This window comes from Taudactylus pleione, unplaced genomic scaffold (assembly GCF_031769625.1).
Source record: "Taudactylus pleione unplaced genomic scaffold, aTauple2 ptg000481l, whole genome shotgun sequence".
Lineage (NCBI taxonomy): Eukaryota > Metazoa > Chordata > Amphibia > Anura > Myobatrachidae > Taudactylus > Taudactylus pleione.
The window spans coordinates 3,753,714-3,773,106 of record NW_028284883.1 but is presented as its reverse complement, the minus strand read 5'-3'; the positions used below and the strand labels follow the sequence as shown (position 1 = coordinate 3,773,106).

The window sequence follows — 19,393 nt, the reverse complement described above, 5'->3', positions numbered from 1 at the left end:
AGTAATGCAAAGGCAGTTTGTGCAAGGGCCTCCAAAATTTTATTTTTTTCCTGCCTTAATCAAAAGGACTGTCTGACATGTCTGTTTGGATGCTATAATTAAAATAATCCTCAATAATTCTTTGAATGGTGGCCATATCAGATAGAGGTGTCACATTTTAGGCAATTCCTCTAGATCCTACCAGATGTCAAAATGTTGTGTTGACTCATCTGCATCACCAGTGGGTCTCGTAGGAAAGATGAGTTTTATAGCAGCCGCAGGAGAAAGTGAAGGAGGAGATATTGCCATGTCACATGACATTTGAGCTGACAACTTGCTCACAAAGAGCTCTTTGCATCTCTTGAGATATATGTCTATTGGAAAGAAAGTCACGCCTTGTGACTTAAATCTAGGATCAAGCATGGTTGCCAAAATGTATTGATCCAATCTTAAGATGCTGACAACCCTTGGATCCTGGTGAAGTGAATAAAAGACATACTTAGCAGAATTGATTCATTTTAATTCCTCCTTCAGTTTCTTGAGCTGCTTTTCCAAAAGTCTGATTGGGGGATTCGCCTGATTTAAGCTGGCAGTGTCTGAACACACATCACATGTGACTACTTTGAAAGGTTTAAACACCTTGCATAACACAGAAAGTTTTCTTCAGTGCGCAGGAGTAAAGTATATTTTCCCTATGTCATGGCTCATTGTGTAGCTTTGGGTGGCTTTTTCCTGTCCCTCCATCAACTAAAGAATATAAAGGGTGGAATTCCATCTTGTTACTACCTCTTGATTCAGCTGGTGACAGGGCAAATTAAATTGTTCTTGCAGGTGCTGTAATCTTTTACATGCAGCTGCTGATTGCCAAAAATGAACCAACATTTTTTGGGCAACAGACAGCATCTCCTGCAAGGTCCTGTCATTTTTTATAAAATTCTGTACCACCAAATTGATTCTGTGAGCTAAACATGGGATGTGTTTAAAATCACACAGCTATAATGCTCTCACAATATTTGTGGTCTTGTTAGAAATCACAAATCCCAAGGAGAGTCAAAGAGGGGTAAGCCATTTTGCAATGACATCCCTAAGAGGTTGACACTGGTATGCATCTTAGTGAAGCCAGTGATACAGAGAGTAGCCTGTCTAGGAATGAGCTGGCATGTGTTTGATGCAGCTGCTGTTCGTGCTGCTAAAGACAATACACCCACCCAGAGGGCTGTCACAGTAATGTAATTTTTGTTTGCCCTGTTCCACTTGTACACATATCTTTGGTTAAGTGGACAGTGGGTACAATGGCATTTTGGAGGCTACTAAGGTTTTTTTAATGTCCATGTACAGGTGGTTATCCTGGATTTATAATACAAAAGCACTTCGATGGTCCTGCCTTAGGGTCAGAAGCCACTGGGCATATGAGCTGTCCAGATTCATACTATATAAATATATCAAACAAAGGGGTTATGTGTCCAGCCCCCGCCTATATGTTGTGTGCCTGTTATCCTTAGAATATATATATATATATATATATATATTTATATAATCAATGAAATAAGAATCAAATGTTCTAAAACCATGTTTATTTTGATAAATAGCACTATTCTTGGAAACACAATGCTCCAGCCCAACCACTAATAGTATCAATATAGATAATGTCCTGAATCGTAGTTTGGGTTGGTTTCAGGTGAAGTCAGATGGCTCCTTCAGGGTGCCTCTTTCCATATAGCACAGTGTGCCCAGGTCTCCCTAAAACCCAACAGTTCTGTATAAAAGTCAATGTCCTCCTTACACCTTGCAGTTGCAGGTTACATCAGTAGTCTTTTTTAGGGTGCCTCTTGCCGTATAGCACTTAGTGCCTACATCTCCTTTTTAACACTGGTAAGTGACAACCTTGCTGGTGTGTCTATGAGTTGTAACTCCTTGTAGTCCCTACTATTGCTGGTAATATGAGCTGCCAGGGAAATGGGTGGACACAATTATCATTCACCCTCCGCTACAGTCCTGTGATGTTGGTTGTTCTCACAGTAGCATGCTCTGATCTTAATCCAGAACAGGGTGTTGGTCTGCCCTTGCTAAGTGGTGACCTACCATATGTGTAGCTATGAGATATGTCCCCCTCTCTGATCCTGTGTGAGTCAGTGGTGTAAGTGGGTGATAGGAGTGTGTGGTATGCAGTGGTGGCATCCAACACTGCTGCTCTTACTGGTCTGAGTATTCTGACTTTCTGAGTCACTGATTATCTGGCCTCCCATCTCCAACTGTGGCCAAAATCTTCTCCCCTATGGTCCGGGGGTGTCTCCTGCTGAGATGAGGGTGTCGGTCCATGAGATGGAAGTCTTAAGTGGGAGAAGGTTTGTTGTATGCTGTTGCATAGGTTCCTGCAGACGGCGGCAAAGTTAGAGAGAGTGCATCTGTTTTAAGTATTTATGTTATTTTTTTTGCATGTTTATACCATTTTGTTCACTCCATTATTGAATTATTGAATATATCAACTTTATATATATATGATTTGATGTGTTATGAAGGCAACATTCCTTATGTCTCCTCCCCCTGGATCATGTGATACTTTTGTAATTGATGCTTTGAGGATAAAAGGGAGGACTGGTTCAGTAACTGTCTCACTGTCCTGAGGAAAAGACCTGCGTCTCGAAATGTGTTGACAACAGTGTGACAGACATCATCATTTTTACCTTGGTGCAGATATCCAGTTGATCCAGAGGAAGTGGTCTCACTTTAAGGTATCCAGAAACCTCCAACGTTATTTCTAAATACCCATTATTTCTGGATTTCTGGTAAACCTCCACCTTGTATTATTTTATGTATTCATAAGTGTGGATTTACCCATCGATTTGGGTGTTTTATTATGTGTTTGTAAAAACAATAAATTTTTTGTCTTTTATTCTTTTATTCTTTTTTTCTCTACATATATTCTGAATACCACCTTACATTCTTCTGTGATTTGGGAGAACACCCACCCTACTGGGGCTAACACCATAAGGAGAGTATACCTGCTTTTTCTATCTATGAATATTTATGACACAGCATATTTGGCCATAAGCTTTAAGAAAAACAATGCCTTTTATATATAGCAGTTTTTACCAATTCAGTTGTTTATTATGATATATTTTAAAAAGTTATTTTAATTTTATAATTAGCTCATTTTTAATGGCTTAATAAAGACATCATCTTTCTGTGCATCTAGTTACATCTAGACCACAAGCACTTAAGAATCCAACTGACACATCGAAAGAAACACTAGACCATTAAGTGGAAGAAGGCTAGTCTCAAAGTGCAGAGGTGGTAACATTTGAGGCTAAAGCATGAATGGGGAAGGTCCTCGGTTGAGCTTGCAAAAGGAAGGGTGTAAGATGAATATAGTGGAATACAAACAGCTGAAAATTCTGGGAAACTATTAAATATAACAAACCACTTTGAGTGAGTTATCTGCATCATAAGGATGATGAATGCAGTTGGAGCTAACTGGAGGATAATGATTCTGCCAATCTAAGAGAGTTAGTAAGTTTGGTGTAAAACAATAATCATGACAACATTACATATACAAAAAATGAGCACAAGCGGAACAATATGAATACTTCCCTTTAAATGCAGGTACTTAGATTTGTGTCACAGATACAACAAAGTATAGGACAGCAGTTGTCTCTAGGCCTCTCAGCAGAGTCAAAATGATAAAGTGCGTTCATAAAGGGGAAGACAATGAGAATAAGGAAATCAAACAAACTCACAGATGGAATGAGTGAGATTGCAGAGCAGAATGTGGTTCAGTCAGTAGAAGACATAAGGCCTTCGAAAAGAACATAATAGGAAGATATAGCAAATTGTATCATATAATATTTCAAGTAGTATTTAAACATGGTGTAAGTCTGAAATCTTTAGACTTCTGTTTATTTGGGGGTGTTTTGGGGGGAGGGAAGTTTTATCATCTGCTTACCCTCCTATCTCAGTAGGCTCAACAGCAAATCTGGCTGTAGTGTTTAATCTTACCAATTCGGGATTGCAGTCTAATCAATCAAGGCCAAGGGCCAGGCAGAAGTCATCCAGATCAGAAGGTGACTGTAGGGCAACAAACTTCCCATTGTATGTGTCCTGGAGACTGAGAGGAATCTCCCAGACCCTAAGTGTGGAAATCAATCCGGCGCACATGGATACAGCACCCACAAGTGTCTGAGTTACAGACGTAGCCATGATCATCTATGCCTCGATGCATTGCGGCTTGGATAGCGCGACTACCATGCCCGTGGCTACAGCGTGTGTACACACACCATAGACTTCAAAGGGGTAATTGCCAGCTGCGAGTACTCACAGCCTGGCAATTGCTGTGCTATGCCACGATGCATGCACACGCATCACGGCAATGATGTAGATGGCTATGTCTGTACATTGCTCATGATTACAGCTGGGAACTGCAGAGCACACTTCAATGCAGAGAGAGGCAATTTTGGTGGGCATTTCTGGATGACAACAGGGGGACGGCTAGCAAGATGCAGGAGTGTTATGGACTTGTAGCACTGACATATGTGTCCATGTTCAGAGAGAGACTCTGCACATCCATATGGCAGGCACAATCTCCGATGGTGTGACTGATACGCAGCAGGTGGACTGGTCTCTGTTCTAAGTAGAGATGTGTAGGCTCGGATTGGTTCTGATTTTCCTGACAAGTTCTGATTTTTCCCGCCAAATTTAGGGTCTCAGAAAGAGGCAAAATGTAATCTTTCATGGACAAACATCATCTTTCATGGAAAAAAGTCTGTGAAAGATGATGTTTGTCCATGAAAGATAACAAGTTCTAATACCATTGGCTGCGACATTAACAGATAAATGCAGTTGCCCTGTGGCAAAATACGGAGTCATGGCTACAATTCCATGGACCTCTGGATCAGGCCCAGTGTGTGATTTAAACAACTGATTTCATTAAAAACAGCCACAAGTTTTTATTTTAAAATAGCAGGTTCAAAGGTATATTATTCAGAACAAAAATCTTTGAACAAACAAATTAAATGTTTTGTTTAGAGTACTGTAGCATTTTCACTATGACATTTTCAATAATAACAGAATAGCATGTACAGTATATTTCAAGGTTCTTTTCCATAATGATAACTCTTCAGAACTACTGTAAGTTAATCTTATATTTACAGAAATTTTAGAATGTTTAACAATAAGAGGTTTAATTATTTAAATAGTGCTTATCGATAAACTTTTATATGTTAGAACAGCTCTGGATAACAAAATGCTTCTATCAACTAACATACAGGTAGTTCTATGAAAATCTTTCATCAGTAGTCACAGTCTGTCTATTAATAAAAGTCAGTGACTACTGCTTATGGTGGATTCCAATTACAGTTATTTTACATGCTTCCATTTTTTTGGAGTTTAGTTGAATTTTTCCATTCTAAAATTACCCTCTATTTCCCTAAATACTTTGTTAGAGCATTACACCAACAAAATATAAAATGGAATGTGAGTAGTATATTAGAGTAAACTTTTAAAGCAACCAATGGAGAGTCTTACATGTACCATTGATCAAGGTGAAATATTATTGATAGGAGGTGGATTAGAAAGTCAATAGTGTGTTGTGAACTTGTTCAATGTACAGAACTCATAAATAAATCTAAATAGTTAACGAGGAATGAAAGAGATCTTGTAAGCTTTTGGATAATTTCCCAGTCCAGATATATCTGGTGTGATGTCCAATTTCTCTGGAGGAACAGGAGACTTCAAGTTAAAATTTTGCAAAACAGTAATTAAAAAAAGAAAGAGCTCCATTCGAACAAGGGCCTCTCCCAAGCAGATTCTTTTCCCTGGTGAAAAACAAAAATATACTGTATCACTAAATGGTACCAGTCACAATTTAAAGGACAACTTAACCCATTTACTATTTTCTTTATTGACATTGTTTATTTCTAATCTCTCAAAAGCTGTTTAGTTATTGGCTGTAAACAGTGGGATGTGTTTTTCCTATGAGGGAGGAATTACCAACTATTAGTTGTATATTTGCAATTTTTTTCTGTTCCATACTCAACTCAAGCTTTATATCTGTTTCTCCTAATATTTGAATTTGTTACAGTTGCAACTCTCATCCCAAGATCATAAAGGGTGGTGAGTCAATTGCTTTATCCCACCCGATCTCCCTTCAAAAGTGACAGGAGATTGGTGTCCTATAATAAAATGTTTTTGGGTGCCCATGCATTAGACAGGGTTTAGCCACATAATGTGGCAAAAACCATATAAAGTCCTGGTAAGGGCTCCCAAACTACCGTTTGGATGCCCAAATCACAAACTTATTACACATTTCTGATCGCCACCTCAGGAGACTGAGAACACAAATGTCGGCTCCGATGGCTATTGCGCCCGAATGGAGCAACAATTGAATTGCTCCATCGGGCACCCATCACTGACAGCCTCCGCGTGAGCAATTGAATTCACCCCTTAGTGTCTGCAGCAGGGGAGTTTTATTTCTAGTATGATATAGTCACATTATAATCCTAAAATATGTATCAATTTGTAGGATCATTTAATCAGTCTGGTTATTATCGGTACTGTTTATTGATTTTCATTCTACATTATTAAATCCATATGTATATTCTTGTTTTTAAATATAGTGTGTCCTGTTACTATTTAATCTGCCATATCAGATGTGGTGTTTTCATTTTAAAAAGCGCAGTTCCTCATCAGGTGTTACCCAACAGATTATGGATTAGAGTACTTGCAGTGGTTCTTGCATAATATTTTCTACTCCCCCTACTGCTGGAAAATATACAAGTAGGGCTGCATTAAGACAACTAATTCATATATATTGATATCTAGTAGAGATGTGCAAGTTTGGTTTCCTGCGTATGAACTAGAGATGAGCAGGTCTGGTTCGTAGAGAACCGACAACAACCAAATTTAAGGGTTCCAAGTTGAACCAAGTCCGAGTTTGGAATCACTTTGGAGTTCCGAGTTGAAACAGGTCCCGACTTCATTTTGCAGTCAGCTTGAACTAAGTTTTATAAACCGTACTCGGATTTTGGATTGCATATAAACAGGTCAAAATTAAATGATTTTACCTGTTTTTTTATAATTTTTAAAAAAAATCAGATCTAAAACCAAAACACTTGAGGGTGGTTTTGCAAAACCAAAACCAAAACATGAAGATTAATTCAGATCCAAAACCAAAACCAAAGCACATCTCTAATAGGAACACACCTGAATTTAGGGGTTCTAAGTCAAATCGAGTCCTGGCTCAGATCACTTTTGGGGTTCTGAATAGAATTGAGTCCCGACTCGGGTCTGTTGTAAGTTCTGAACTTGAAATCTCAGTTTTGGATTGCATGTAAATGGGTCCAAATTACATGATTTTAGCTGTTTCTTTCTATCAATTTTTAGCAATTTTAAAGAAATACAAAAACAAATCTGAACCAAAACACTGAGGGTGGTTTTGCCCAAACCAAAACCATAACATCTAAGATTGGTTTTGCCAAAACAAAAAAATCAGGAGTCCAGATACTTTTTTAATATAAACTGTATATATTGACTCTGGCACCTCCTATGTATACATATATAAATAGTAGAAATGAAGGCACTTTCTGCTGTGAGTGTAGTAATTTTTGTATAAATGTTTGAGAAATTTTGGATGGTGAAACTTACATTTTATTTTCTCATCTCCACAATGACCAGCAATTACTTCACATACTATTAGAAATAATTATTTATGTTTCTTAGTGTGTATACCTGCTGATAGAGGTATAAAGGCATCATTCGTTTTAAATGCACCATTTTCATCAAGAAAATTCTTGGGATTGAATTCATTTGGGTATGGGAAGCAGCTGGGGTCTTTCAGCACTGTGGTCAACATTGGAAACACATTGGTCTGCTGAAAAACATACAAGAATGAAGGTTAACCCTTTATGTGTATCCCTTGGATACATGCATCTTAATAAACTTTTGCTTAGTGTCCGTTTTTATTAGGGTTAACCTATTTATTTTCTACTGTACCACAATGTCATATACTATATTAATTTTTGGACTTTCTCTGGTAACATAATAGAATAAATATAATATAATAATATTTAAATTAGTAATTATCAAAAAATAAACCATAATGCCTCTTGACGAACTTCAACTATTGTGTCATACATTCTATTGGCTCCATAGTCAAGTTTGAGGGTGGGTAGAGCAATTATTTATTTTTCTAGTGTTTTACTCAATTAAGGAAAAGGGACATGATGTATAAAGAAAACATCCAACATGTTACATACAAGTAGAGGGAAGAAAATTATTACAATTACAGATAAGGTCATAGCAATATAATATATGGAAGACACTTCCAGTGTTATTTAGAGTGAAGTAACCAGTGCCCACACCCCTGCAGTAAACCATAAGACCTTAAACATAGACTAATGTAAAGGATACAATACAAGACAGAGACAAAAGCAAGGACACAAATGGGAACATACAACAAAATCTAAAATTGATTGTGAGTAGTAAGTTAGATTAAAATATTAATGCAACCAAAAGAGAGACTTACATGTAATGTTGTTCAAGGTTAAACTATAATTGATATGTGGTGGATTGTAAAGTCAATATAGTACATTTCAATGTATAGAACTAGTTAATGAGGAATGAAAGAGATCTTGTAAGCTATTTGATAAATCCCCAGTTCAGATATATTTTAGTGTGTAACACTACAATAAGCTCTGGAGGATTCCACCCACTGTGCTGATCATTTTTTTAATATTACCACTAAATGACAATAAAAAAAATAAATCCTCTCTGGTTCATATAGATGATAAAAGTTAGTAATAGTTTGATCCGCTCTGCCAAGTTTTTCATCAGTAACTTTTAATTGACATTTAAGTGAGAGATGGGCCTGTAGGAATTAGTTAGTCTGGGTCTCTGTATGGCATGGGGAGAATTTTGAGGATGGCATAATTAAAATATTTTGGAAATGTAGTATCAGTTCAGATAATGTTAAATACATTAGTAAGAGTATCATAGATTCTAGGCAATATATTCTTGTAAAACTCCCCTGTAAACCCATCGGGACTAGGAGTTTTAGCCAGTTTCAACTTTTGAATAACCAACCGCACCTCAGTAGAGGTGATTGGAGCACATAGCTGGTCTATAATGTCCTACTCTAACTGAGGTAAGTGAATTCCCCACCAGAAAGCAGCTTTAGCCTGTTTTTCTATAGGCGGCTGGGCATATATGGATTTGTAGAATGATCAAAGTACCTCAATTCTGTACTATTGTTTGTATAAGAATGATCATGTCTATGCAGATTGTTGATCAAGGAGGCAAGTTGTGATCTCCTCAGAAGGTTAAAGAGTAGACCTACTGATTTGTTACCAAATTAAAAAAAACTTGTGGTTTATATGGAAGGAGAAAAAGTCCCCCATTTTAGACAATATCTCATCAAATTGGGTTTTAGCTGTAGTGTAATCTGGTTCACTACTTAGTGAGGGTTGATGTTTTGAATAATTGTTATGCCCACATTAAAGAGGTTTGAACATGTTTATATAGCTCAAAAAACTCTTTACGACACTGGGAAGAAAGCACAATTATACAATGAACTGCCTTAGATGACTACAAAAAACAAGAGGGTCTTCCTGTTCGTGCTGAATAGTATTAAGTCCGAACTGCTCCCAATAAGCATCAACTTTGCTCCTACATCTCAAAAGTGAAGAAAGGTAAGTCGGAAACCTCCATAGCCTAAAGGTGCCTCTATCTGTTGTGGTGGTAAGAGCTATCCAGAATAGTGCATGATGTGAAGAACACATTGGTTTAATTTCTATAGCTACAGCCTTGGTTATTAATGCATCAGCCACTAAGATATATTCTAGGGCCTGATATAGAGATGGATGCTATTGCAATTGTATGCCATAACAATCCTTTGAACAATGTTACATGGGCATGCATAAATTAGCCACTGCGAGTGCATATGCAACTCTGCATGTCAGGAGAGCTCCCAAGGCTGGGGCTGGTCAGACCTTCCACATGGGCAAAATGGTGCCTTTGTGTGGCGATGTTACAAATATTTACATAGGTATGCATCGTCGCATGCAGGGAAGAAGGCAGCAGTGGGCATCTCTGTGCTTGAGTCATCTTTGCAGACAGTATATTTTTGCAGTTGTGTTCCTTGAAAAATCGCAGCTGCGATCTCATTAGCATCCATCTTTGATTCAGGCCCAGAATACCATGGGTGGTAGAGAGGATTGTGATCTCTTTATCTAGAGAATGTCTAGTTCTCCATACATTTGTCATGGCAAGAAATGAAACTCCTAACTTAGGAAGATGACCGCTTGGATCTTTATATCTAGGAGAGAATATTAAAGTCAACCCTTACATTTAGTGATGGTGGCATAAACTGAAACAGTTGGGTTAAAAGGGATTAAAAAACATTTTGGGAAAATGAATTTGGAGCATAAACTGTGCATAAAACATAATGGATATGTGCAACATTAGCTCAATCTGCAACTGATTTTTCACTAGAATCAGCACAGTTTTTGTGGTAGTAAATGGGCCTCCTGTAGAAAGACCAAATTAAAATGGAGCTTATTCAGTTATAGTAATATTTTATTTCATTTCATTGGTGAATTGATACTTCCCACACTCCGAGATCCTAATTTAATCAAATACATTTCCAATAATGATGGGCAGGCAAAACAATATAGAGTGAAGAAAACATAGTTGTGCTGTAATAAAGTTCTTCTGTAGCAACATATCAGAAGGACTATAGTGGAAAACACAACAGGGAATACACAACAGAGAGGGTGGACAAACAATTAGACAAAAACAACCAAAAGAAATGCTTAAAAATTAAACATGCTCCAGTAGACCTAATAGACCTCAGAGCAAAAAGGAAAACAATTGACTTCACAGTAAATCTTAAGATAAACATTCTCAGCAATCTGGAGTAAAGAAGTTTCAAGACCAACTTATCTATATTAAAACCTTATACAAATCAGCAGCATATGTAGCCAGAGAAAAAACGGGTAAATAAAGTTAAGTGAGAAAGTAGGATAGAAAAGAGAGAATTACAGGTTATTGGAATTACAAGAACAATCATAACATAAATAACACCTTTAAACATCATAATAAAACAAAACATATGCAGATGGAATAAGTAAGTGAGGCCCCATGGTAATAGACAGCAAGTCAGTTAGTATGTATGTCCAGGGCTGACAATAGGAGAAACTTGATTTGCAACAACATAGAAACTAAAGTCATCTATAGAATCAAAGAGCAGTTGCTGTTAGAAGCAAACCCAAACAGAGGAGAAAGGGTATAGACTACATGCCACAATTAAATCTTTCCAACATCATCTCACATCACAGGATTCAATAGCATCTCCCGTGAGTTATTATTATTATTAACCTTTCTTTATATCAGTGGTTTTCAACCGCAGTGCCGCAGCACACTAGTGTGCTGTGAGCGTTTTTCAGTTGTGCCGCTGGAGAAGAGGTATAGATCCCGGGCCCAGTGTAAAACCCCATAATTAATGGTCCGGGTAGCGCTGGCTTTTCTGGCTGGCTCAGCCGCTGTATGGGACGTGACCAATGGAGATGCGGTGGCGGTATGACATCATAGGTCACGACCACCGCTATGCCATCCCACCCACACAGTGCTCACTGCTGCGCAGTGAGAGGTCCTCCACCATGACAGGCTTCCACTGCACCTGCTTCCACGGCTGACGGGCAGGGAGCACCTTTATCTGACACACACAGACAGGTACGGCCCATATCAAATATTTTCGTTTCTGTAGAGACAAGTGTGGTTATGTTTTTTTTGGTATGTGGGAATAATGTATTGTTTTGCTTTCTTTGGGGACAATGGAGTGTGGGGGAAATGTGACTTTTTATGTGGGGACAATGTATTATTTTTCCTTTTGTGGGGACAATGTGTAATATGATGCTTTCTGTGGGGGCTAATGTATGTATGTTGCGTTCTGTGGAGACCAGAGTGATTTTTTTTTAAGTGGAGGCCAATGTGTTTTATGTTTGTTTTCTTTGGGGCCAATATGTTTATTTGGTTTTCAATGGATGCCAATGTGTTTTATTTTGATTTCTGTGGGGACCAATGTGATTGTTTTCTTCTGCGGGGGCCAGTGTATATGTCATCCCGTCCTGTCGCATCATGGGTCCCAATGTCCATGTTTTTCTCTGGGGGACCGATGGTGTGCCTTGGAATTATTAAAATAGAGTTCGGTGTGCCGCGCGTTGAAAAAGGTTGGAAATCACTGATTTATATAGTGTCAATAGGGTTCTGCAGCATCTTACAATGTACAAAAGCTGAGGAGAAAATGGCACAGTCATTGGGTAAAGGGGGCAAAACTTTTTTAAGTATATAAGCGAAAGGAGAAAAACAAAAGGTGGAAAAAAAGACTAAAGACAGAAAGAGGGAGTCTTATTGAAGGAGACAATGTGATAGCTGTCCATCTTAATAATTATTTTTGTTCAGTATTCACTACTGAGAGAGAGGGCAAGGGGCCACAGTTAAGTTGCAGGTGTAATCAGAAAAATGAGGTAGGAACAAGCACATTTACAGAGAAGATCCTAACAGAACTCTCAAAACTGAAAATGGATAAATCAATGGGGCCAGATGGGATACATCCAAGGATTCTAAAGAGCTTAAAGGGGTGCTGGTAACAGCTTTAACAGAATTTTTCAACCAGTCACTAGATACTGGAGTAGTTCCAGAGGACTGGAAAAAAGCAAACGTTGTCCCACTACACAAAAGTGGAAGCAAGGAAGAGGCAAACAACTACAGACCAGTGAGCCTTACATCAGTAGTAGGGAAATTGATGGAAAAACTCTTAAAAGAAAAAGTCGTAGATTATCTGAACTCCAACAATTTGCAGGATCGCAAACAGCATGGATTTACTTGGGGGAGATAATTTCAAACAAATCTTATTGACTTTTTTGACTGGGTGACTAAGGAAATAGATAAAGGGGGGGCATAGATATAGCTTATCTAGACTTTAGCAAGGCTTTTGACAATGTTTCACATCGCAGACTGTTAAATGAACTGGAAAGCATGGGATTGGATACAAAGATAGTTGAATGGATAAGATCATGGCTGCAGGATAGGAAACAGAGAGTTGTAGTAAACGGAGTGCAAACTCAAGAGGGAAATGTTACCAGTGGAGTACCTCAGGGATCTGTACTTGGACCAGTGCTTTTTAATATCTTTATTTGTGACATTGCAAATGGTACTGAAGGGAAACTTTGCCTTTTTGCAGATGACACAAAGGTATGCAACAGGATAGATACACCAGGAGGGGTAAAACAAATGATTGATGATCTAGGTAGACTAGAGGAATTGTCAGGAACGTGGCAACTACAGTTTAATGCCAAAAAATGCAAGATAATACACTTGGGTCTCAAAAATCCAAAGGCTAAATATAGTATTAATGGCACTATACTGGAAACTACTGAAGAGGAATGGAATCTAGGAGTCACTACTTCAGGTGACTTAAAAGCAAGCAAACATTGTAGCAAAGCAATGAGGAAGGCAAGTCAGATGCTTGGTTGCATAGGGAGAGGAATCAGTAGCAGAAAGAAAGAAGTGATAATACCACTGTATAGGTCATTGGTACGTCCTCATCTCAAATATTGTGTTCAGTTCTGGAAGCCATATCTCCAGAAGGATATTATTACATTAGAGACTGTACAAAGAAGGGCAACTAAAATGGTGCAAGATCTACACCACAAAACATACCAGGAAAGACTAAAAGATCTTGAAGATCTTAATATGTATAGTTTGGAGCAGAGAAGGGATAGTGTGGACATGATAGAAACTTTCAAATATACTGTGTAAAGGGTTTTAACAAGGTGGTAGAGGCTAAGACAGTAGAGCAATTTAAACATACATGGGATAGACATAAGGATATCCTTCAGAAGAAGTAAGGATCAATAAGGGTGGAGGTAATAATATGTTTAAAAATGGGGCAAACTAGATGGGCCAAGTGGTTCTTATCTGCCATCAAATTCTATGTTTCTATAAATATAAACAGTATGAACACAATAAAAAAACCATGACTTGCAGTATAGAACATTGCAGTACAGTCCAAGCTTTATAAACTTTGCTGCATCAGCAGTCATAAGACTCAAATCAGTAGCAGGATCTTCAATACTGAGCATTTCTGGTATCATAGATCACAAAAGTTAGTAAGGCACGGATCCATTCAAAGTTTCAGATAAATCCACAATTCTTAAATTATTACGGTGAGATCTATTTTCCAGATCATGCAATTTAGCACAGATCTGATAATAACAATTTCTGTAATATGGAAGCCTGGGATTTTAAAACAGTAACATCTTCTTGGAAAGTCTCTCCTAGTCTGTCTTCCACTATGGAGATCCTTAGTGCAAGTTGCTGGATCTGCCCCTTTATATCTGCTACCACCTATTGTAGCACTCAGGCCTGTCCTGTAGCCTGCTTTTTCAGCAAGGTACTAACAGTCTCTTTAATAGTGTGTACAATATCTTCTTAGGAGAGGGAGGTCACAGTACCGGTGCCTGGGGACAAAGGTGCCATGACTGGCAGGTCTGGTGGCTGCAAGTCTGGAGCTCTGAGGTCTCTGGAAACTGTGGCCATATTGGAGGTGGTGCAGCTATTCTCAGAGCGGGAAATATGTTGTTTAGCGGGCATCAGAGAGGCTAAATACTTCTCCATGCACTGCAATGTGGATGCCAATAGTCTGCTGAGGGAAGCTGGTAAGAGAAGTGGGGAGCTGAGCGGGCAATGGAGCTGAATGTAGATGTAGCTCACTCCATCAACACCAGAATCGGAAGATCCACTCCAATGGTCAATTGAGACAGGGCTAAACATATCTGCATTGTATCAGATGTAACAGCAGTTTATGTCTTTGTTATTGTAGATTTGAACTATACAGTAGTTAGCCAATCATCTTTCAACATTTTTGGTTATCTGGCAACACTATCTTCCCTTTTTCATTTTTCAAGTGTAAAAAATTCTATAGGAACATAGGAACTTTCCCATGCTTCATCTTGTCCATTCCAGAACATGCTAATTTTCTTATATTTTATTTTTCTGATTTAATAGAAAACTTTTATCTTCATCTTGCTTAATTTGAGTGATATTTCTTATATTTTTATCTCAGTAATTTGGTGTAATGTTTGAGTAACTCAAATGCTCTTGTTCATAACATACTTGCACATCAGTCACCAAAATCAAGGCATGAAGCCATGCATTGTTTTCAAGCTTACTGTATAGATAATGATTTTGTCCCTCCATGCAAGAGTTTTTCGTCTAATTCTAGGGTCTGGTTGCTTGAGGCCATAAAATCCTTTCTGAAGATTGGCCACTAAGTGCCTAATTTACAATTAGATACCAATCATTACCATGGCTTCCTGTCTCCTATAGAATCAAGTTCAAACTCTTAATCCTGACCTACAAATCCACTGCTCTTCACGCTAGATCTCCAACATAATTTCAACCTACACTCATTCCCACCCCACACCGACAATGACCACTTTATTGCTTCCACACTGATGACATCAACATACTCCTGTGCCCATATGCACCATACACTGTGCCCCCATTATAAATATGCCTATGAAGACTTCTGCATATTGTATTGTTAAATTGTTAAAAATAAATCAATAATATAAGAAAAACGTGTGTGCACCCCCCAAAAAATAAATAAATCTATAACCATCACCAAATCTATAATTTCTGGTTCCCACTAAAACAGGGAGACATTGGGGAAGCCAACATCAGGCTGTAAAGTATGGACTGGTCCCTAACATGTGTACTCCTGACATATTGGGAACCAAGCCCAGTCTCATCACCATGGTTCACAATCTTCCATGGGGAGGGGACCTGCAAACAAATTAGTGGACCCATTCCCCAAAAACTATAATCCTAATGCTGAACACAACTGGAACCATTCTTGTCATCATTGGGCTGTGACTGCTGAGGCAGTGATAAGATTCCCTGGAACCCCCACTTTTACAACTTTTAGAAAAGATCTTTTGGAAATAATTATGTAACTGCTGATTAGGAACATCCATCACTAAGGAAAGTGTCTCAATTGAAACCCAATACAATAGATTGACTAGAATTGAGGTTTCTGGGTCTGAAGTAGAATTGCTAAATCATGGTAGTTTCTCTACCAGCCATAAAAATGACTGTTCCAATACTGATAAAAATGGTTGTTTACCAGCTTTCACTAAGACATGCAGGCCCACCATAAAACTTCCTGGTAAAGGAAAGGCATTGTAAGATGATAAGGAAAAGTAACAAAGTAAATTTGGCTTGTGGTAATAGCAAATACTGTACAAAAAAACTCCTAGGGATAAATTTACTGAGAATCGAGTTTGGGCGGGTTTTGTTTTTCTTTACTCACTTTGACTCACTGAAACTCGGGTGAGTTTCCCATTTTTCAACTCACAAATTTACGAAGAAGTGACTTCAGCTGAAAGTGAGTTTTCCGATGGTGAAGTAGAATTAGTTTTTTCCCCCCAAATTGCGAGTTTAGATGAGATTACTTACCTGAGATTGCAGTGTTTTCTCTCTCCAAAACTAACCCAGGCAAGTAGCCTGCACACATCAGTGTATATATCAAGGCTGCTTGGGTTGTCTACATATAAAAAATAGGTTAAATGTTTTTTAAAAAGACTGATGTAGGGTCCCCCCCAAAAGCCTAACTAGCCCCAGACTTGCCAGTCAGTCCTGGTTCCTAAAATTACGGGAAACAAAATGAGTAGGGTTACACTGTAATTTAGGAACCAGCACCTGGCTGCAGAGCCAGTCTTGGTTTGAATTATAGGAGCCAAAAAATTGCATAGGGGTCCCCCTATAATTAAAACCAGATTCTTTTTTGCAGGGCCAGGCACACAGATCCTACTTGAGAAGGGGACATACACATCTGCAGCAGGCAAGTATGTGTGAATGGGTAGGTGTATGAAATAAAGTTTTACTAGGCACGGTGCGTGTGTTTTGTCTTATTTAACTATTTATTTTACAGTGGGGGTACGGGTGCCAGCCGTCTGCTGTAATTTTTGGTTCCACAAGTGCCAAAGGGCAGGCATGCGTGTACCTATAGTCCCATTTTAAAATACAATTGTTTCCTTATATTTCTCACTTTATTATCCACATACCCAATGCTCCTGGGGTGCAGGGAAGAGCCCCGGGCTTCAGATCAAGCCTGGGATTTCAGGGGGGGATCCGCATCTCCCCTGAGATCTCCGGCTTGGCCTGACTAGCTTGGGCTGATAATGCTGTGGCATTACAGCCCGGCTGTTTTGGGTCCGGTGCTGGTTTTAATTATAGGGGGACCCCTACACAATTTTTTTTGCCCCCTATAATTAAAACCAGGACTGCCCCTGCAGCCGGGTGCTGGTTCCTAAATTACTGTGGAACCCTACTCATTTTGTTTCCCGTAATTTTACGAACCAGGACTGGCTGGCAAGTCCTGGGCTGATTAGGCTTTTGGGGGGGCCCTACATATTTTTTTTTTATAAAAAAAAACCCACTTTATATTAGGTATTCAGGCAGAAACATACACCAATCACACAGATCTGTGTATGCTTCTGCCAAACTCGCAGCTCAGGAGGTGGTCTATTTGAAACATCAATTTATCAGTGAGTTTGCTACAAACTCACCCCAGATTGTAAACTCGATTCTTTGTAAATTTGCGAGTTTCGACTTTTTCATGTAAAGTACAGTACTTCCTAGTTTGGCCGATGGTGAGTTTAGTCAAGTTTGCAAACTTACATGAGTTTTAACAGTGAGAAGAGAAAACTCACTTCCAAACTCACACCTATTTGGTCTTAGTAAATTTGCGAGTTTGAAAAACAGGCTAAACTCACATGATTTTGCAAAATCACCCAAACTCGCCCAAACTTGATTCTCAGTAAATTTACCCCTTAGTTACAGTACAAGTCACAAGGGTGAAAAAACATGAATACATCTGCAAAACACGGGTGAAAAGACAAATAGAAGTCAGTACATCATAGGCCAAACTCACAATTACTTTCCATAGACAGGAATAGAACACCAGCATTTACCAAAACTTTTGTGTGTAAACACTATTGTAAATAGAGCAAGCTCAGCAAAATATAGAAGTTAAAAATAGACCCCTTCCTGAGTAGCATGTTGTGCAGAAGCATGCACAGACCAGTGTGATCTGTGCAGGCATCTGAGTGATATAAAGGCATTAAAGTGTTAAAAATTTTAAAATAAAGGATGTGGGGTCCCGTACTGATAGAGGAGAATCCAAAGTGGAGTTCCCCCTATTTTCTTCTAACCAGCAATAGGCTGAATGGCACAGAAGCAAACTGGTTAGCCCAGGGCTGTAAATCCTTGCAAAGTGCCCCCCCGCCCCAAAATGTATTTCCCTTCCCAAACATTAACAAGTCCTGGGCTCTTCCCTGCACCCCTGGCTGCTGGGTACAGAGGAATGGTATAAATAAATATTAGTATTGTTTTTCACAGTAGAACTACAGGTACCAACAAGCCTGTCCTGCGGCACTTTTACAACTAAAATTGCCAGAAGGCCACTTGCACGGGTACCCCCACTGTGGAAAAATGTAAATACTGACAGTACACACACAACTATTGTTTTATTATTTTATTACACATGCACTCACTCACATACGCTCACACTCACATTCACCCCCATACACACTACATACTTACCTACTCCCTGGCGCAGGTCTGTCCCCTGCACTCAAGCATGATTCTTAGTAAATTTGTGAGTTTGTTCATGTCCAAGTGAGTTCAATACGAGGCCAGACACGATTCTTAGCAAATTTACCCCTAATATGGAAACTCATATAAACAGTAATAGCTTTAGAAAGAGACCATGATAGCTGTAACTGTAGGTAGTGTAAATTAAAAATCATTGGTGCTGATTCAGAAGTGTATGCTGTTAGTATCGTTGCTTCTTTCTTAATGCTCTAGGAAGCATCAGGTGTAAATAGACACTTCCTGACAGCTTCGCAGATCTGAGTGCTGCATCCTAAGATGCAGCATCAGATCACCATTGCGACCATTGGTTGCCATGGTTGCACAAAGTTGTCAACTGAGTAAGCCTCAGTTTACTCAGAATGACTGGCGGAACTGCTCAGCTGGGGCCAGGAAGTCTCATCGGAAGACCTTGGCCTGACAATGCCTACAAAATGGTTGCAACATGCCCCCATTTTGTAGAATGGTCCTGGTCATTGGCCCCGCTCTGCCACCCAAATGCTACAGCAGGTCAATCATGCTTATCATTGGGGAACTATGAGCAATCTCACAGAGAGAGACCTGCACAGGAGCAGCACAGATCCTGTTCATGCACAGGTCTCTCACAATCAGTGAATCAACCCATTGTCTTTTAGTAAGATACCAAGGTTATATAATATCAATCATTCTGCAACTGCCTATATATTTTTACCAACAATAATGCTTCATC

The 19,393-nt window shown here is 38.9% G+C and overlaps 1 protein-coding gene across 1 annotated transcript in view; it reads right to left on the bottom strand.

Annotated features, from left to right (window-relative positions):
* Window positions 1–5,607: 5,607 nt before the first annotated feature.
* Window positions 5,608–19,393, bottom strand: part of LOC148502871 (cytochrome P450 2G1-like) — a 39,223-nt gene continuing 25,437 nt past the window's right edge. The window contains exons 8-9 of the mRNA XM_088449319.1: window positions 7,702–7,843; window positions 5,608–5,789 (exon numbers count right to left, since the gene is read on the bottom strand). Of these exons, the coding sequence (XP_088305445.1) occupies window positions 5,608–5,789; window positions 7,702–7,843 (324 nt within the window). The remainder of the gene's footprint in view (window positions 5,790–7,701; window positions 7,844–19,393) is intronic.